The following is a 21,118-nucleotide window of genomic DNA, read 5'->3' on the forward strand; positions in this document are numbered from 1 at the left end:
AAAATATTTCCAGGGATTTTTGTCCATGGGACAATTAAAATCCTAGAAGAAACAAACTTGATTAAATGGCATTTTGAACAAGAATCAAATTAGATAAAATAGACTTTATGGAAATTAGTATTGAGTGTGATTATTGTATTATTACTATTGCTTTGGGGCACAGCCAAGATGGCGGAGAAGATACACCCGACTCTGTGAGCGTCCTTATTCCCTCACAACCAATTAGATAAATTCAGCCTCAAAAATAGCGCTGAAGTGATAGAAACCACAAGGACTGGAAGCACTACTTACCAGCTGAAGAGAATCTGGAGTTTCAACAGGAAAGGTCAGTCCCCAGGGGAGGGGAAAAAAAAAAAAGAGGCCAGCACAGATGGTTTACTGCTCCGATCACGCTGAGGAGGGCTCTGGAATCAGAGAAGCCACTGAGATAGAAGAATCTGGCACAGGCTGTTAGCTCTTCTCTGCTTATAAAACAGCAGTTCAGAAGAGAAATCAAGCCACCTTAAAATTTTAAAACCAGATTAGATCTTCCCCGATCCCAGAGGTGACTCAGCAGATCTCAGCACTGTGGGTGTGGCCGACTTAGGCTGTCCAGGCTTTCACCTGGGAGTAGTTAAGGGATTGAGAAGTGGGTGGATACGGCCTAAGGAAACACACAGTGCCTTGCTTGGCTGGAGGCTGTGGAACTAAGCCCCAGGAAGTCCCAGAGAAGCGGAACCTTTGAACTAGGGACTGCGGTTTCAGGGCAGACACTTCCAGTTTGAGCACAGGGGCTTTTCACATCAGCTGCTGACATCCACACCAAACTGGGACGCATAGGCTCAAACCTCAGGGAAGCCACTAGGACACATAGTGCTGCCCTCAAAGCACAGCAGTGCTGATCACCTGTGAGGCACTTCCAGGGAGGGGGTGGGGAACTCTCTCCCAGAGCTCTCTCTTAGCTCAGGGGCAGGAGCCGCTGCATCCATCCGGTCTGGGAGGAAGCTGGTAAAGAAATACATAAATAATTTCCTAGCCCAGCGACAAACCCCAAAAGATTTTTTAAGTATGAGCAAAAAGCCAAGAAAAACCATAGATTCCTTCTACCCAGAGAAAGAGTGGGTATCCAACCCCGAGGAAGTTAACAGCAGAGAGTCAGCAGATAACAACCTAAAGGGGAACGATACCTGGCCCCATCACATAACTCTCTCCTCGAAGAGACTATTAAAAAGTTAAGAGAGTTTGAAGAAAAATGGAGAAAGGAAAGGGAAGCTATGATAGAGAATAACAACGTTCTGAAATTGGAGTTGGAAAAAATAAAGAATTCACAGGAGATGCAGGGAAATAAAATTTGTGAATTAGAAAAGGTTAAAAAATCACAGGAAAGTAGGATTTCTGAATTGGGAAAGATAAAAAAGTCTCAAGAAAATAGAATTTCTGAATTGGAAAAAGAAAATAATTCTCAAAAAAAATTAGGGAAATGGAAAAAATTCAATAGAGCAAATAATTCATTTAAAAACGAAATTGGGCATTTACAAAAAGAATTAAAAACTGTGAAAGAAGAAAATAACTCCTTAAAATTCAGGATGGAACAAACAGAAATGAATGATTCACTGAGAACCCAAGAATCAGTCAAACAAAACAAAAAAAACAAAACAAAAACAAAAAGCTGGAGAATAACGTCAAATACTTACTGGGAAAATCTATAGACCTGGAAAATAGATCTAGGAGAGATAATCTGTGGATCATTGGACTTCCCGAAAACTACGACCAAAAAAAGAGCCTAGATTCTATTTTACAGGAAATTATCAAAGAGAACTGTCCAGAGATAATAGAAACAGAAGGGAAAGTAGATGTGGAAAGAATTCATCGAACTCCTTCGAAATAGACCCTAAAAAAAGAACACCATGGAATATTGTGGCTAAGCTGCAGAATTACCACACAAAGGAGAAAATCTTGCAAGCAGCTAGAAAAAACAATTTAAATACCAAGGTGCCACAATAAGGGTCACACAAGATCTGGCTGCCTCCACATTAAAAGATAGAAGGGCCTGGAACCTGATATTCTGTAAGGCAAAAGATCAAGGACTGCAACCAAGAATGAACTACCCAGCTAAGTTTAGCATCTTTTTCCATGGAAGAAGATGGTCATTCAATGAAACAGAGGAATTCTATATGTTTCTAAGAAAAAAAACCAGACTTAAACAAAAAATTTGATCTACATCCACAAGACTGAAGAGAAACAGAAAAAGGTACACAGAACCCTTGAGAACGTAACTCTGTTGTGGTATATAAAAAGTATGCATGGATAATTTGATTCTACTGATATAAAAGAAAAAAAGGGGGGTGTAGTAAAGGGAAGGGGGTAGTTTCAGAAAAAGGGGAAGGAGTGATAAAAAGAGGGAAACTACATCCCAGAAAGAGGCATAGAAAATACACCATATCTGAGGGAATTTAGTGAGGGGGAGAATCATTGTGTGAATCTTACTCTCATCAGAAGAGGCTCAAAGAGTAAATAATTGACATATTGGTTTTTCAGAGAATTTTCTCTCACCTCATTAAAAGGGGGGAGAGGAAAAGGGAAAAGGAAAAGGAGAATAAGGGAAGGGACTTGGAGGGAGGGGGGAGGGATACTAAAAAAAGGGAGGGCTGCGCATCACAAGGGGGGGTCTATAAATTAAATATCAGGGAAGGGGTTCAGGGGGGTCAAGGGAAAAAGCATAATCTGGGGATAATATGATGGCAGGAAATACAGAATTAGTAATTTTAACTGTAAATATGAATTGGATGAACACTCCCATCAAATGGAGACGGATAGCAGACTGGATCAAAAATCAGAACCCTACAATATGTTGTTTACAGGAAACACACTTAAAGCAGAGAGATACATACAGAGTAAAGGTAAAAGGTTGGAGCAGAACCTATTTTGCTTCAGGTAAAGCCAAAAAAGCAGGGGTAGCTATCCTTATCTCAGATCAAGCAAAAGCAGAATGTGATCTAGTTAAAAAAGATAAGGAAGGAAACTATATCCTGCTGAAAGGTAGCATAAATAATGAAGCCATATCAATACTAAACATATATGCATCAAGTGGAATAGCATCTAACTTTCTAAAGGAAAAGTTAAGAGAATTGTAAGAAGAAATAGTAAAACTATAATAGTGGGAGATCTCAACCTTGCACTCTCAGATTTAGACAAATCAAACCACAAAACAAATAAGAAAGAAATTTTAAAAGTAAATAGAACATTAGAAAAACTAGGTATGATGGACCTTTGGAGAAAACTGAATGGCAATAGAAAGGAATAGACTTTCTTCTAAGCAGTTCATGGATCCTATACAAAAATTGACCATATATTAGGACATAAAGATCTCAAAATTAAATGTAGGAAAGCAGAAATAATAAATGCCTTCTTCTCAGATCACAATGCAATAAAAGCTACATTCAGTAAGAAGTTAGGGGTAAATAGACCAAAAAGTAATTGGAAAATAAACAATCTCATCTTAAAGAATGACTGGGTGAAAGAGCAAATTATAGAAACAATTAATAATTTCACCCAAGATAATGACAATGATGAGACATCATACCAAAATCTTTGGGATGCAGCTAAAGCAGTAATAAGGGGAAATTTTATAGCTTTAGAGGCTTATTTGAAGAAAATAGAGAAAGAGAAGATTAACGAATTGGGCTTGCAACTTAAAAAGCTAGAAAAAGACCAAATTAAAAACCCCCAACCAAAAATTAAACTTGAAATACAAAAATTAAAAGGAGAAATCAATAATATTGAAAGTAAAAAAACCATTGAATTAATAAATAAAACCAAGAGTTGGTTTTATGAAAAAGCCAATAAAATAGATAAACCTTTGGTAAATCTGATCAGAAAAAAGAAAGAGGAAAATCAAATTGTTAGTCTTACAAATGAAAAGGGGGATCTTTCCACCAATGAAGAGGAAATTAGAGAAATAATAAGGAGTTACTTTGCCCAACTTTATGCCAATAAATTTGATAAATGAAATGGATGACTTCCTCCAAAAATATAGGCTCCCTAGATTAACAGAGGAGGAGATAAATTGCTTAAATAGTCCCATTTCAGAAAAAGAAATAGAACAAGCTATTAATCAACTCCCCAGGAAAAAATCCCCAGGACCAGATGGATTCACATGTGAATTCTACCAAACATTTAAAGAACAATTAGCCCCAATGCTATATAAACTATTTGAAAAAATAGGGGATGAAGGAGTCATATCAAACTCCTTTTATGACAGAGACATGGTACTGATACCTAAACCAGGTTGATCGAAAACTAAGAAAGAAAATTATAGACCAATTTCCTTAATGAATTTTGACTCTAAATCTTAAATAAGATATTAGCAAAAAGACTTCAGAAAATCATCTCCAGGATAATACACTATGATCAAGTAGGATTTATAACAGGAATGCAGGGCTGGTTTAATATTAGGAAAACTATTAATATAATTGACCATATTAATAATCAAATTAATAAAAACCATATGATCATCTGCATCATAGATGCAGAAAAAGCATTTGACAAAATCCAACATCCATTCCTAGTAAAAACTGTTGAAAGTATAGGAATCAATGGAGTTCTTTAGAATAATCAGGAGCATATATTTAAGACCGTCAGTAAGCATAATATGCAATAGAAATAAACTGCAACCTTTCCCAGTAAGATCAGGAGTGAAACAAGGTTGCTCACTATCATCATTACTATTCAATATAATACTAGAAACGCTAGCCTCGGCAATAAGAGCTGAGAAAGAGATTCAAGGAAGTAGAGTAGGAAATGAGGAAATCAAACTATCACTCTTTGCAGATGACATGATGGTATACTTAAAGAACCCCAAAGACTCTGCTAAAAAGCTATTAGAAATAATTCAGAATTTCAGCAAAGTGGCAGGGTACAAAATAAATCCACATAAATCCTCAGCATTTTTATATATCACCAACAAAATGCAACAGCAAGAGATACAAAGAGAAATTCCATTCCAAACAAATGTTGAGAGTATAAAGTATTTGGGAATCCATCTACCAAAGAAAAGTCAGGAATTATATGAGAAAAATTACAAAACACTTGCCACAAAAATAAAGTCAGATTTAAATAATTGTAAAGACATTCAGTGCTCTTGGATAGGCCGAGCGAATATAATAAAGATGACAATACTCCCCAAACTAATCTATTTATTTAGTGCTATACCAATCAGACTCCCAAGAAACTATTTTAATGACCTAGAAAAAATAACAACAAAATTCATATGGAAGAATAAAAGGTCGAGAATTGCAAGGGAACTAATGAAAAAAAAGTCAGAGGAAGGTGGTCTAAGTGTACCTGATCTAAAGCTATATTATATAGCAGCAGTCACCAAAACCATTTGGTATTGGCTAAGAAATATACCCGTAGATCAGTGGAACAGATTAGATACAAAGGACAAAAAAGGGTACGTCTATAGCAATCTAATCTTTGCCAAACCCAAAGATACCAACATTAGGGATAAAAATTCATTATTTGGAAAAAACTGTTGGGAAAACTGGAAATTAGTATGGCAGATATTACATATGGATCTACACTTAACACCATATACCAAGATAAGATCAAAATGGGTCCATGATTTAGGCATAAAGCATGAGATCATAAATAGATTAGAGAAACAGAAAATAGTCTACCTCTCAGACCTGTGGAGGAGGAAGGAATTTATGACCAGAGGAGAACTAGAGATCATTATTGATCCCAAAATAGAAGATTTTGATTACATCAAACTAAAAAGTTTCTGTACAAACAATACTAATGCAAACAAGATTAGAAGGGAAGTAACAAATTGGGAAACTATTTTTAAAAGTAAAGGTTCTGACAAAGGTCTCATTTCCAAAATATATAGAGAACTGACCCTAATTTATAAGAAACCAAACCATTCTCCAATTGATAAATGATCAAAGGATTTGAACAGACAATTCTCAGATGATTAAATTGAAACTATATCCACTCATATGAAAGGGTATTCCAAATCACTACTGATCAGAGAAATGCAAATTAAGACAACTGAGATACCACTACACACCTGTCAGATTGGCTAAGATGACAGGAACAAATAATGATGAATGTTGGAGGGGATGTGGGAAAACTGGGACACTAATACAATGGAGTTGTGAAAGAATCCAGCCATTCTGGAGAGCAATTTGGAACTATGCCCAAAAAGTTATCAAACTGTGCATACCCTTTGACCCAGCATTGCTGCTATTGGGATTATATCCCAAAGTAATACTAAAGAGCAGAAAGGGACCTGTATGTGCCAAAATGTTTGTGGCAGCTCTTTTTGTTGTAGCCAGAAACTGGAAGATGAATGGATGTCCTTCAGTTGAGAATGGTTGGGTGAATTATGGTATATGAAGGTTATGGAATATTATTGCTCTGTAAGAAATGACCAGCAGGAGGAATACAGAGAGGCTTGGAGAGACTTACATCAACTGATGCTGGGTGAAATGAGCAGAACCAGAAGATCACTATACACTTCAACAACAATACTGTATGAGGATATATTCTGATGGAAGTGGAAATCTTCAACATAAAGAAGATCCAACTCACTTCCAGTTGATCAATGATGGACATAGGTAGCTACACCCAGAGAAGGATCACTGGGAAGTGAATGTAAATTGTTAGCACTACTGTCTGTCTGCCCAGGTTACTTGTACCTTCAGAATCTAATGCTTATTGTGCAACAAGAAAATGGTATTTACACACATGTATTGTATCTAGATTATATTGTAACACATGTAAAATGTATGGGATTGCCTGTCATCGGGGGGAGGGAGTACAGGGAGGGGGGATAATTTGGAATAATGAATACAAGGGATAATATTATAAAAAAAAAGAAAGGTTTTGTAAGCTGAAAAAAAATTAAAAAAAATTATTGCTTTAACATTTCCTAGTGTTTATATATACTTAAAGTTGTGTGTGCCCAAATACTAGTGATGACATAAAAATTATGTCTTATGGTAAAAGGGAGGCATTGTAGATCTCTGTAATATAAAAACCAGCTTCTTATTTCCTTTGATTACATTTCATTATTTGGAGCTCAGAGCCATTTCTTCTGCAACTTCTGGCTAGCTGAAAATCTGTCTTTAGTTAATATTAACCCCCTCTAACCAAAATCTGACTCTTAGGAGAAAGCTTTTGACCTTTTTTGATAAAAGGAGAATTTGAGTTCCCTAAAGTGATTTAGTTGTTAGCTCCCCTATTTGACTGTGTAAACAAGAATTTCCCTGACAGTTTTCTCCCTAAATCTATTGTGAACATCTGTTTAGTCTATAATTTGATTTACTTATAGAGCATCTGTTTATTTAGGTTTTTTTTTTCCTTAGGGTGTGTATAAGATTATGATTTCACTTAACTAAATTTGTTATATTTATATGAAATAGAAGAAAGTGTAGGATTATGAATCTGTCTTTCATTTTAACCTCACTTTGAAGTTTTTTTCATTGTTTTGTCCATAACAAAAGCATTTGTTTGCTAATAAGGATAAAGTAGAAGTGGTTTAAAGATTGAGAGCATTTCAAAGTACATGACTTCTTATTTTGAATGAAATTGAAGATAGTTTCTAAAAAGAGGTTGTTCAGTTTTAGAGATACCAAAACTATAGGGAGTTATGTGACATTCTTCTATTCTTGCCTCCACAATACCTTGCATATGAATCAGGTACATGATTCTTGGTCTCTGAGTTGACAGAAGCATAGTTGCTATAATCTCTGAGGGAGATTACCTGATAAGAACTCCTGATTAATATAGTTTAGATTGTTTAAATAATGCAAATAATTTGTGGGTAGAGAATTTAACATATGTTTGTTTTACTGATTTCATTTCATTTTCAACTTATTTCATTCTTTTTATTATTGTACTTTCTCCGTTAGTCCCCCCCAGCCAAATGTTTTCAATATAATTGGTAAAGATGTAAAGATAGGAACAGAGGATTAAAGATTCTCTCAAGTCTCAAAAGCTTTCCCAAAAGGATGAACCAGGAAAAATTTGCAACATATTACTCTCTCTTCTTGTATCTTCCCAATTCTAAACAACAGCTAAATTTTTTGTTGTAAAAACTGGTTTAAATGACCATCAATGGGGAAAAAAAAATCACAAAAGATTTTTTAAAATCTTGAAAGATTCTGAAAGCTAGAAAAATTATTTTTATCTATTTTGTTTTCATGATAAAAATAAGGAACAAAGTATATGAATTATATGAAGCATAAGTTTTTGATTTTTTATACTACTTAGCACTTCTATCTTTCTAAGTATGATTGATATATCTAGCTCCCAATCACTATAGGCTATTCAGATTGAAAAGTTAAAAGAATATAAGACAATGTCTTGTATATCCATTGTACATATTCATTGTAATTCATTGTACATCTTCATTGCTTTGAGTATTTTGTAAGAAAATATTAATTGTATGTCTACACATGTATAACCTTTATCAAATTGCTTGCTTTCTTCTGGGGAAGGGAGGAAGGAAGGAAGAGAATTTGGAACTCAAAGTTTTAAAAACTAATGTTAAAAATGTTTTTACATCTAAATGGGGAAAATAAAACAGTAAATATAGTATCAGATGATATTAAAAAAAGAAAATATTGATTATTTCCTCTTATAAAAAGAAAGAATCAATTTTGAAGGTTTTAAAATTTTCTACCATCATTTAATTAACCATCAAAATATCTGCAAGATGTCTTGCAATTTATTTTTAAAAGTAAATTAGCTTTTATGTGACTTATACATATAACAAACTTCCTATTGTGGTAAAAAAATTGCTTAGTTATTTCCTTTTTCTTCTACTTTAAGAAAACACTATGATGGAAGGAACTTGTGTCATTATATCATTTCTTTTGATTTCAGGCTGGACAGCAACGTTGGTGGGAGCAGGAGATTAAAATAAGTGGGAACATACAAAAAGGAGAACTCCTTACCTATAATCTGACTGAGTTGATAAAACCAGAGTCCTATGAAGTTCGTCTGACTCCTCTTACCAAGTTTGGTGAGGGAGATTCAACCATTCGTATCATCAAATATAGTGGTAAGTAGTTGTTTAAATCAATTTTTGTGTGCATTGCATATTGTTTTAGTCTATTAAAATAGGTTATGTGAATAAGTACAAAAATAACTTGAACAATTAATGCATACAAAAAAAGGAATTTTATTTAGAGTGTAATTCAGGCAATCTTTTCAGCAGTAGTCACTGCCACCTAGACCATTAGCTCTAATAGTTCTGTGTCATTCTAGAGCCTAGATTTCTGTTGAGTTCAATGAATTCCATCAATATATAACCTGGAATATACTCTGATAGTTTGTGAACACTGTTCCCAAAACCAAGTGATTTTGTTTTATTGTTTCTTGATTTCTCATAAAGTCATTAATTTTCATTTGCTAAGGAATGATTTTCTTCAGTGAACTTTTGTACTTACTTTTCCACATGGGCAATTTTGCTTTCTAAGTCATTTTTCTCCTCATTGGTTTTTTTTGTTTTGTTTTTGTTTTGTTTTGTTTTTGCATACCTTTTTACATCATTCTCAATTCTCTTCCCAATTTTTCCTCTACCTCTCTTATTTGATTGTCACAATTTCGTTTGAGCTCTTCCATGCCTGAAATCAATCTTTATTTTTCTTAGAGACTTTGGATATTGGAGCTTTGTCTTTGTTATCTTCTTGTGAGTGTGTGTTTTGATCTTCCTTATCATCATAGTAACTTTCTGTGGTCTGAATCTTTTCTTGTGGTTTGCTCATTTTTAAGTCTATTATTTGACTTTCATTTTGTTAAAGTAGAGCTTTTCCCCCATTTTTTCAAGGTAATATGATTAAAGGAGAGGTGGGTTTACTACTCTCTTGGCCTGTGCTGTGGTCTTTGAGTAGCCACAACACTTTTTTCTGCCCTGTAACTGTGAAGTGGGTCCCTACTATGGCTGCAAGCTCCAGTTTGCTAAGTACTTCTCACCCTGGAACTGTGAGCCAGAACTGCTTTTTAAATCTGAGAATGATCAAATTAATAGAACCCTGCCTCAGTGTTATAATTTCTTTCTGATGCATTTTTCAACCCCCTTATCATGTGGGTGCTAAGACCTTTGAAAGCAGTGGCTGCTGATTCACTGACTCCCAATGCTTATTCCTGGTTTGCTGGAACTGGGATTATACTGGACCTGTGCTAAACTGTGCTCCACCCTCCCCCAGTGCTACAAACCTTCCCTACTAATTTTTAAATCTTTTTTGGCATCTTGGGGGCTAGGAGGCCTGGAAATTGCCAGTGCTGCCATTGAGCCAGAGGCCCTAAGAAATTCTTCTGGTGTGCTGTGACCTAGTTTACCAGGATTTGGTCTGCACTGGTGCAGCTTGTGCTGAATTATTCTCTACTCTCACTGTCATGGAACAGACTATTGCTATTGACCTTCTAAATTGTCTTGGGCTGGAAAATTGTTTCACACAGTCTTTTTTTCCCAGTGGATTCTAACACTTTAGAATTTTTTAAGTCTCAGAATCCCTGCCTTTACTAAGCCATCTTGGTTCCACTTTTAATTAAATAATTTTTTTTTTTAATTTAAAAGACAATACATCTTTGAGTTATAGTCTCCATTTACTTGAGCATTGTATTCCTCTGAATTATTAGAATCATATTGTTGTTTAAAAAAAGACTATTTTTCCTCCCAAATAGATATTGCAACATTCTTCATCCTCATCCAAATTCAATCTTAATTTGAGGTTGTTCTTCATCTTGATTGCCTTCCTCTGTATATACCCTCCAGTTAATCAATGCCCTTCCCAAATATGGTGTCCAGAACTAAACACATTATTATAGATTTGACAAAAATGACTTTTTTCCTTAATAAAAAAGAAAAAATGACAAATTGTATATTAAACCTTTACTATCTGCCATATATAGATTGTGTTTCTCTGCCCCCCCACCTTGGTGGGGGAAGAGGTTTATTCCAAATTTAGCATGATTATTTTAACATACACTGATTACTTGTGCCCTTTCCTGAATTATATTTTGCTTTCTTTCCTTAATTTAAAAAAAATTGATTTTGATACCGTTTGGCTTTTTAAAAGTTTCATGGAACTGTTTTCTTTTCTTTTCTTTTCTTTCATTTATTTATTTATTTATTTATTTATTTATTTATTTATTTATTTATTTATTTTTATTGAAACTTTTTATTTTCAAAAAATATGCATGCATTATTTTTTTAACATTGACAGTTGCATAGCCTTGTGTTCCAAATTTTCCCCTCCTCCCCTCACCCTCTCTCCTAGATGGTAAGCAATCCAATATATGCTATACAATATTCAATATGTGTAAACATATTTATACAATTAACTTTTTTAAAATAATATTATCCCTTGTATTCATTTTTCCAAATTATCCCCCCCTCCCTCCATTCCGTCCCCCCTATGACAGGTAATCCCATACATTTTACATGTGTTACAATATAACCTAGATACAATATATGTGTGTAAATACCATTTTCTTGTTGCACATTAAGTATTAGATTCCGAAGGTATAAGTAACCTGGGTAGATAGACAGTAGTGCTAACAATTTACATTCACTTCCCAGTGTTCCTTCTCTGGGTGTAGTTATTTCTGTCCATCATTGATCAACTGAAGGTGAGTTGGATCTTCTTTATGTTGAAGATATCCACTTCCATCAGAATACATCTTCATACAGCATTGAAGTGTACAGCGATCTTCTGGTTCTGTTCATTTCACTCAGCATCAGTTGATGTAAGTCTCTCCAAGCCTCTCTGTATTCCTCCTGCTGGTCATTTCTTACAGAGCAATAATATTCCATAACCTTCATATACCATAATTTACCCAACCATTCTCCAATTGATGGACATCCATTCAACTTCCAGTTTCTAGCTACAACAAAAAGGGCTGCCACAAACATTTTGGCACATACAGGTCCCTTTCTGCTCTTTAGTATTTCTTTGGGATATAATCCCAATAGCAGCAATGCTGGGTCAAAGGATATGCACAGTTTGATAACTTTTTGGTCATAGTTCCAAATTGCTCTCCAGAATGGCTGGATTCTTTCACAACTCCACAACAATGTATCAGTGTCCCAGTTTTCCCACATCCCCTCCAACATTCATCATTATTTGTTCCTGTCATCTTAGCTAATCTGACAGGTGTGTAATGGTACCTCAGAGTTGTCTTAATTTGCATTTCTCTGATCAGTGAACTGTTTTCTTCAATATCATTTTCTTATTACTATCCATCCCTTCAACTCACTTCCCTCAAAAAAAAAAAGCTCTCCCTTCCACACATGGGGGATTTTTGAAAAGGTATGCCTCATTTTGTACCTTTCTGCCTAGAGGTGGGAATCATATTTTATCATCAGTATTTAGAAATTGTGTCATTCTTTTATTCAGAATTATTAACTATATCAGTTGTTTTATGTTGTTGCAATCAATAGATTGTATAAATTGTTCTCTTGTTTTTTTCTCATTTCAATTTATATTAGTTCATTCTTGTCCCTTTTATAATTTTTTACAGTATAATAATATACTCATAAATCATAATTTGTTCATCAATCTTCAATTGATGAGCATTTTTTTGTTAAAATTTTTCATATAAGAGATGCATGAATGCCAGGCCCAATTTGAACAGGTTCAAGAGAATTCATGATTACATTTTCAGTGTGAACTTTTGAACCTTGGAAATCAATAAATGCTACCAAAAAAAAAAAAAAAAGATTTGCTTTATCATTTTGTTGATTGGTTTTCTAGACTTAAGAAAATAATGAAGAAATGAAAATGTGACTAAGGAAGATTAATCATAATCATACACTTTTTTTTTCCTGAGGCAATTGGGGTTGTGTCTTGCACAGGAAGTGTTTAAGTGTCTCAAGCCGCATTTGAACTCAGGTCCTCCTGACTTTAGGGCTGGTGCTTTATCTAGGTGCTTCACCTAGTTGCCCCCACTTACCTTTTTTTTTTTTTTTTCTTTTTTGAAGAGCCAATTCTTAAAAATTTACCAACATACCACTAGGATAAGATTAGATGATCATCCACACCATAGCACCTCATATCTCTGACATAGAACATGAGAATATCTGCTCTTCTAGTTTGACCTGATCATTTCAGCTGGCTGATCCTGGCAGGGTTAATTAGGTTCTCAGAAGAATAGTACTCTCAAATTACCTCAGGGCCACAGGAATATCTCTGTGGTAAAAAGTAATATATTCCTTCTTGTAATGTTCTTGTTGGTTTTCTGGAAGTCTAGGAGTAGTCTTCATTTCAGCCATGTAATCACCACAAGAATAGCCAGGCATTAAAGTCCAAATTCTTTATTGTCTCCTTCAAAGTTTTTTCCTTGTCTGGGGCTCCAGCTAGCTTTCTGGAGGTCCTTCAGATAGGCCTTGGTCTCAGTGGAGGAAATGCAGGAGGCCAGCCATTGTGGTGTGAGATCTGTGAACCTGTCTCTGAATCCCAGGGCTTGTGCTTCAGTCTCCAGATAGCACAAAAGTGGAGGATGGAATGAATCTGTTTCTGCATCCCACCCTGGCTGAATTTGTCTCAGCTTATATGCTCTATTACAGTTAAATCCATTCATCATACTGCGTATAAGCCAATCATTATATCACTAGGGAACCATTATTTGTTGTAAGATTAAATCAATCATACTGAACTAGATCACCATCCTAAACTAGATAACTATTGTCTTATTAATTCCACTTAGCTTGTAAGAATCCTTGTTTTAAGTACAAGAGTTCTGGCTATAACACCTTCTAATTATTTATTTCCATTTTTGAAGCCCCACCAATGTGTTTTCATTTGCATCAAACCAGACTCAAAATAATGATATTTTCAGGATTTCATTTATACCTATTTTCTGAATAAGTCAAAAGAAATAATATCACATATTCTTATATAAAAATAAATGTAAAAATAATAAATATATCACAGCCCAAATAAACCTAGATTGTATGTTTCTACCCTCTATCAGTGAAGGAGAGTGAAGACATACTTAGAAAAACCTACCAAGAAGGCACATGAAGAAGAAAAATTCATGAACTCAGTGTAACATACAAATCTAGAACTATGTATCAACAGTTATAGTTATGAATAATCCATAATAGTACCTTGATGAATATGACTTTGGAGTTGAATAAATGCTAATTGTAGAAAATAATTCTTTAAAAATTAGAATTGGATAAATGGAAGCTAATGACTCAATGACAGATGAGAATCAATTAAACAAAATCAAAAGAATGAAAAAAAAAAGAAAGAAAAAATGAAAAAAAATTCTACTGATGAAGAAATTAACGCCATCATTAAGAAATATTTGACTCAATTATATGCCCTTAAATCTGACGTACTGAGTAAAACTGAAGAATATTTTTCAAAATAAAAATTACCTAGATTTTAGCAAATCAGAAAACACAAACCCTAAATAACTCTGTCTTAAAAAAGAAAATTGAACAAATTGTAAATGACTTCCTTAAGTAAAAATCCCCAAGGCCAGATGCATTTGTGAGTAAATTCTATACAACATTTAAATAACAATTAATTTTAATACTAGGTAAACTATTTGGAAAAACAAGCAAAAAAGGAGTTCTACCAAACTCCTTTTAGGACACACATTATTGATACTTAAACCAAGAAGAGCTGAAACTGAAAAAAATATATAACACATTCTCTTAACGAAAATTGATATAAAAATTTTAGAACAAAATAATAGCAACACAACTACAACAATGTATCACCAAGATAGTACAGTATGACCAGGTGTGCAAGCTTGGGTGAATATTAGGAAAACTATCAATATAATTGACCCTATCAATAACAAAATAGCAAAATCATATGATTACTTCAATAGATCCTGGGAAATCTTTGACAAAATACAATATCCATTCATTTAAAAAATACTGGAGACCCCAGGAAAAGGGAGTATTCCTTAAAATGATATGCAGTATCTATCTATCAGTAAAGTTTATTTGCAATGGGAACAAGCAAGAAGCCATCCCAAAAACATTAGGGATGAAGCAAGGATACCAATTATCCAAGTATTATTCAATATACTACTAGAAATGTTAACTTTAGCAATAAGAGAGGAAAAAGAAATTAAATGAATTAGATTGAGGAAACAAAACAATCACTCTTTGCAGATGATATAATTTTATACCTAGAGAACTCTAAAAGCGATTCTTAAACTTCTTCCACTTGCAACCCTTTTACACCTGAGAAATTTTTATATGATCCTGGATATATATATATATATATATATATATACAGAGAGAGAGAGAGAGGTATATATATATATATATATATATATATATATATATATATATATATATATATATATATATATATATATATATATATGTATATATATATATATATGTATACATACATATATATACACACACACATAGGTATATAGGTATATATATATACATATATGTATATGTATATATATATACAATAGATATACAAATAAAAAATTAATTATAATAATCATAATTTCATGACCTTACATTCAATTACATGACCCCATATGAGATTAAAACTTTTTAAAGAAGCTTTGCCCTAAAACATCAACTAAAAATTGCTTGGATAATGAAAATAAATAATAAATTTGTAAGACATAAGATGAACCCACTTAAATCATCAGCATTTCTTGTAATGTTATGATAGACTCTCAATTGTAATCCTTCTCTGGGAGGAGGTTTCTTTTCTGTGTGAATCCTTTTCTCTGTGTGCAGGTTTCTTGGGAGGCTTCTGGAGCCTCCAGCCAGCCTCTTCTTCTTCCTGAATCCTTGCTCTGAATCTCCTCCAGCTCTTGTCCTTCCCCAATCCAGACTGCTTGTCCAGCCACAATGTTGTCTTCTTTTATCCTCCCAGATAATGGGCATGTGAGAACTCAGGGGCTAGTGGGAAATATTTCAACCAATGAACTTGCTCCTTTTAAAGGTGAAAACTCCTTTAAATGTGTAAAGTCTTTTTCAGAAGTCTAAAGGTGTAAACTCCTAAGTTGTGAACTCTGAGCTAGAGAATTGTTTAGACGATCTGAGTTATCACCTTGTAATCCTAACAATTCCTTTATGTGACCAACAAAGTCCTGCAACAAGAGATAGAAAGAGGCATTAGATTTAAAATAGCTGTAAACAATTTAGCAGTCTACCTGACAAGAAAAACTCAGGAAATATATGAACATAATTACAAAATACTTTTTGCACAAATAAATGTAGATCTAAGTGTTTGGAAAAATATATTTTTCTATAGATAGGCTGAGTCAATAATAAGTAGTAATAATAACACTACAGAAATTAATTTAGTTGCCATACTAATAAAATCATACCAGTCATACCAAAAATTATCTGGTAGAAATATAAAAAAATAACAAAATTCTTCAGGAAGAACAAAAAGTCAAAAATATCAAGGGAATTAATGAAAAAAATATCAAGGGAGTAGCCTGGCAATACCAGATCTCAAAACTATATACAGCAGTAATCTTCAAAACTGTATAATACTGGCTAAGAAATAGTCAATCAGTGGAATAGATTTGATACAGAAGACACGTTTGTCAAAGATCATAGTAATCTAGTGTCTGATAGACACAAAGACTCCAGCTTCTGGAATAAGAACTTACCATTTGATTGAAATTATTGGGATAACATTTCACACTGTGTACCAAGATAAGGTTAAATTAGGTACATGATGTAGATACAATGAGTGACACCGTAATAAAATTAGTAGAACAAGGATCTACATGTCTGGCCTATGGGGAGGAGAAGAAGTCATAAAGAAACAAAAAATAGAGAGCATTACCAAAATAGCAAAATAGATAACTTTTATCATATTAAATTAAAAAGCTTTAGTACAAACAAAGCCAATGCAATCAAGATTAGAAGGAAAGCAGAAAACTGGGAGATAAATCATTATAGCAAGAGTAAGGATAAAGATCTTATTTCTTAAATATTTCCCAACAGATAAAAGGCCAAATGATATGAAAAGACAGTTTTCAGATGAAGTAATAAAAGCTATTTATAGATACTGAGGTACTACTTCATATCTATGAAATTGGGCAATATGACAAAAAAGGAAAATGACAAATTTTGGAGAGGATATGGAAAATTGGTATACTTATCCATTGTTGGTGGAGTTGTGAACTGATCTAACCATTTTACAGAGCAATTTGGAATTATGTTACAAAGGACAACTAAATTGTGTATACTCTGATCCAGAAATACCACTGTTAGCTCTGTATCTTAAAGAGCTCACGACAAAAGGAAACATTCTATATGTGCAAAAATATTTATAGTAGCCCTTTTCATTATGGCAAAAATTGGAAATTGAGGGGATGGCCATCAATTAGGAAAATAGCTAAACAAGATGTGGTATATGAATATAATGATACTATTGTGCAAAAAGAAATGATGAATAGGCAGATTTCAGAAAAACCTGGAAAGACTGTTGGAAAGTGAGATGAGCAGAACCAGGAAAACATTGTGTGATGATCAAGAAGAATGAATCAGCTCTTCTTAGTAACAATGATTCAAGACAAGTAAAAAGAGCAAGGAAAATACTATCTGTATACAAATAAAGGACCTACTGACTAAATGCCAACTCATGCAATTTTTTTTTTCCGTTTAGTTTTTTCCCCCTTGTGTTTTCCTCTTTTGATCTGTTTTTCCTTCCACAGCTGTGACTAATATGGAAATAGCTTTATCTAATAGCATATGTATAAACTATATAAAACAGCTTTTAAGTTTTGAGTATCAAATTCTGTCCCTCCTTTCCTCTCCTGCCTCCTTGTCCCTGACACAGTAATCTTATATGGTTTATGCATGCTCAATCATGCAAAATATTTTCACATTAGTCATTTTGTGGAAGAAGACTCAAATAAAATAAAAAATAATATGTTTCCATCTGTATTTAAACAAGATCAATTTTTTGTCTAAGATGGAAAACTTTTTTTCCTTATGAGTCCTTTGGCATTGCCTTAGATAATTGTATTACTGAGAATAGCTAAGTCATTCACAATTCTTTATCATACAATAATGCTGTTATTGTGCACAATATTCTTCTGATTCCGTCGACTCATATTGTATCAGTTCATGTAAGAATTTCCAGGTTTTGTGAAATCATTTTGTTAATCATTTCTTAAAGCACAATAATATTCCATTACAATCATTTACAATTTGTTCAGACATTTCCCAAATGATGGACATCCCTTTAATTTCCAATTTTTACATGTTATAAAAACTTTTATATATATTTATATATATATATATATATATATTCTCTTTCCTTTTTAATCACTTTGAGATATAGACCAAATAGAAGTATTCCTAGATGAAAAGTTATGCAGTTTCATGACTCTTTGGTATGGTATAATTCCAAATTGCTCTTTGGAATGGTTGGATCACTTCACAACTCCTCTAAAATGCCTTGGTGTCCTATTTTCCTAAATCCTTTCCAATAATTATCATTTTCCTTTTCTGACAAGTTTATTGATAAGTATGAAATGGTAACTCAGAGGTTTTTTTTAAATTTACATTTCTCTAAACAGTAATGATTGTTTTTTCATTTGAATATAGATAGGTTTTTTCCTATTTGTATCTTTTGACGCCTTATCAACTGCATATATAATTTCATTATTAAGACATCTTTACACATACTGTTTTTCTCATCTTTTTTAATTATGTCTATTTTTACTGCACATTCAAACCTGTTACTTCTGCTTTTTAAAATTTTGTCTGAACAACGATAAATTTCATTCAAGCCTCTAACTTTACCTCCCTATGAGTTTTGTTTAAAATTTAATTCTTACAAACAAAATGCAATGAGATGTTACTTTCTAATTTATTCTGCTATCCTCCTATTATAAGTGAGTTTATTCCTTCCATGTTCATTGCTATGATTATTGTGTACTTTACTTCATTGTTATCTTTTTTCATTTTTTTTAAAGATGAAGACTGAAGAAAAGAATTTGATCAACCCAGATAATATAGTATTGAAATGATCTGTCTGCCACTTTCCCACTCTTCTTTTTATCAAGCCTAAAACCTGATTATGATTCTTATACTTCATGTTTTTAAACTTCTCTTTGTGAGCCACATTTGAAGTTAGTTTGTTTTGCATGAAACTCTTGCCTCTTGAATTTAATGCATTTTATATCAAACTCCATGTGTGTATGCACATGTGCAAAACACATTTGCATTCAGTCCTACTTTTTGTGATTCAGATAAGAGAAAGTATATAATGCCTGCTCCTATTCTTTTGCACTCCATTTAGACAAAATAGTTAAGTTCCTTTCCTTACTTCTTCATTTCTCCTCTAATATATTTTCCTTCCCCCTTTTTTTACCTTAAAACTTTCATCAAAAGAAAATTTGATTGTAATCCTATGTTTTTCTTGTTTATGTCCTTGAAAACTAATTCCAGTGAGAAACTAATTCCAGTGAGACAGTGGAATTCTAATGGGACATTTGCTTATTCAATCCCCATTACAATGAAATTGCTTCACTATTGTTTAATCTTTTCCAATTTCCCAAATGTATTTTCATTTCTGGATTTCTCTTAATTCCCATGTTTACATTCTAAAATTTCTATTAAGCTCTAGCATTTTCATCAAGAACATTTAAAAATTCTCTATTTTATAAAATGTTCCATTTTTTAAATTATAAAACTGTAACCACTTCTCTTTCCTACAATAAATTTCAGGGAGACCACTATTTATTTAACATTTTCTACTTTATCATGTTAACTAATAATTCCAATTATTTTCCTGAACTCATTAAATTTATTTCATTTTTAATGCTTTCTTCCATTTTTTCCAGCCATCCTTATAGTTCTTGTGGCTAATTAATTTTTCCCCTGAAGCTCTGCTTACATTTGTTGTCAAGTTACCATTACCTCTCTTGAACACATTGTATATTTTCATCATGTTTTGTTACTTGGTTTATTCAATATTTTTAACTTTCTTTATAACATTGAGAGTTTGTAATTATACCAGTCCCTCTGAAATTATCATTAGGGAAAGTCTTGTCAAGTCCTTTTTCTTTTATAATCAGGATTTTGCTGTAGTGTGATCTGGATCTGGTGATTAGAACTAGACCTCCAATATCTTAATACCTGGTTCCTGTTTAAGTCTCCTTGTGCTCCATTACAGGTTCTGGCTCAAGATGATTTCTGTCTAATTCTTTTTACATCATCCATGATCAAAAGTAGGTTATATTCTCTATTATTATCCTAAAAGTCCTCAGTTACTTTCTGGTAGTCATCATAGTCTCACTATGATCCTCTCATGTAAATTTACCACCATGCTGGAACTCAGGCACTGAATTGACTTTGTCTCCTACAGTGTCTCCAAGTGCCATAAGGAATGTATGACTGAGGATAATAATCTTATGAAATCACCAGTAGGGATTGCACGTATGCACTGCTTCTTTTTCTTTAAAAAAAAATGGGGATGGGATATAGCTTCATATCTCTCATTGCTTGAATTTGTGCTAGCTTGAGGACCTTGTTCCTCCTTTTTCCTTACTGACCCCCATATCCTCCCTCTCTTACTTTTTAGAATGAGTTGATAGCTAATTGAAGGAATACCTGCAGACTTCTGCAATGCCTTCATCTTCCTTTGGCTACTTTTTTCTTTATCTGACTTGATACTGACTTCCCTAATGTCATCTTCTATTAAAGATGGAAATGAAAACGAACTTTTGGTACAGTTATGAATACCTAATCCCTTTTGGCATTTTTTGTCATCTGTTTTTCTGAGAACCTTTTCAGATGTTTATTTAGCTTTGTGTGGAAATATTGTATTTTTCTAAAATATTTCATGTCATTGGGGCAGCTAGGTGGCGCAGTGGATAGAGCACCAGCCCTGAATTCAGGAGGACCCGAGTTCAAATCTGGTCTCAGACACTTAACAGTTCCTAGCTGTGTGACCCTGGGCAAGTCACTTAACCCCAGCCTAAAAAAAAAAAAAATTCACTTCATCATCTTAACTAGAAGTGAATAAAGGAGCTTTTTTCAAGTATGGAAGTATATAGCTTTTGAAATTCCTTCTAACTGTAGGATTTTTTTTAATTCTATGAATTTCCTATGAACATAACAGAGGGAAATATTTAACTAATCTCTGATAATTTCAAT

At 33.4% G+C, this 21,118-nt stretch overlaps 1 protein-coding gene across 7 annotated transcripts in view; it reads left to right on the forward strand.

Moving 5' to 3' along the window:
- MDGA2 (MAM domain containing glycosylphosphatidylinositol anchor 2) overlaps positions 1-21,118 on the forward strand; it is a 795,736-nt gene that overhangs the window by 613,077 nt on the left and 161,541 nt on the right. For all 7 annotated transcript variants that reach the window (XM_074290629.1, XM_074290632.1, XM_074290631.1 and 4 more), the window contains one exon: positions 8,872-9,049. In XM_074290629.1, the coding sequence (XP_074146730.1) occupies positions 8,872-9,049 (178 nt within the window). The remainder of the gene's footprint in view (positions 1-8,871; positions 9,050-21,118) is intronic.

This window comes from Sminthopsis crassicaudata, chromosome 2 (genome assembly GCF_048593235.1).
Source record: "Sminthopsis crassicaudata isolate SCR6 chromosome 2, ASM4859323v1, whole genome shotgun sequence".
Classification (NCBI taxonomy): Eukaryota; Metazoa; Chordata; class Mammalia; order Dasyuromorphia; family Dasyuridae; genus Sminthopsis; species Sminthopsis crassicaudata.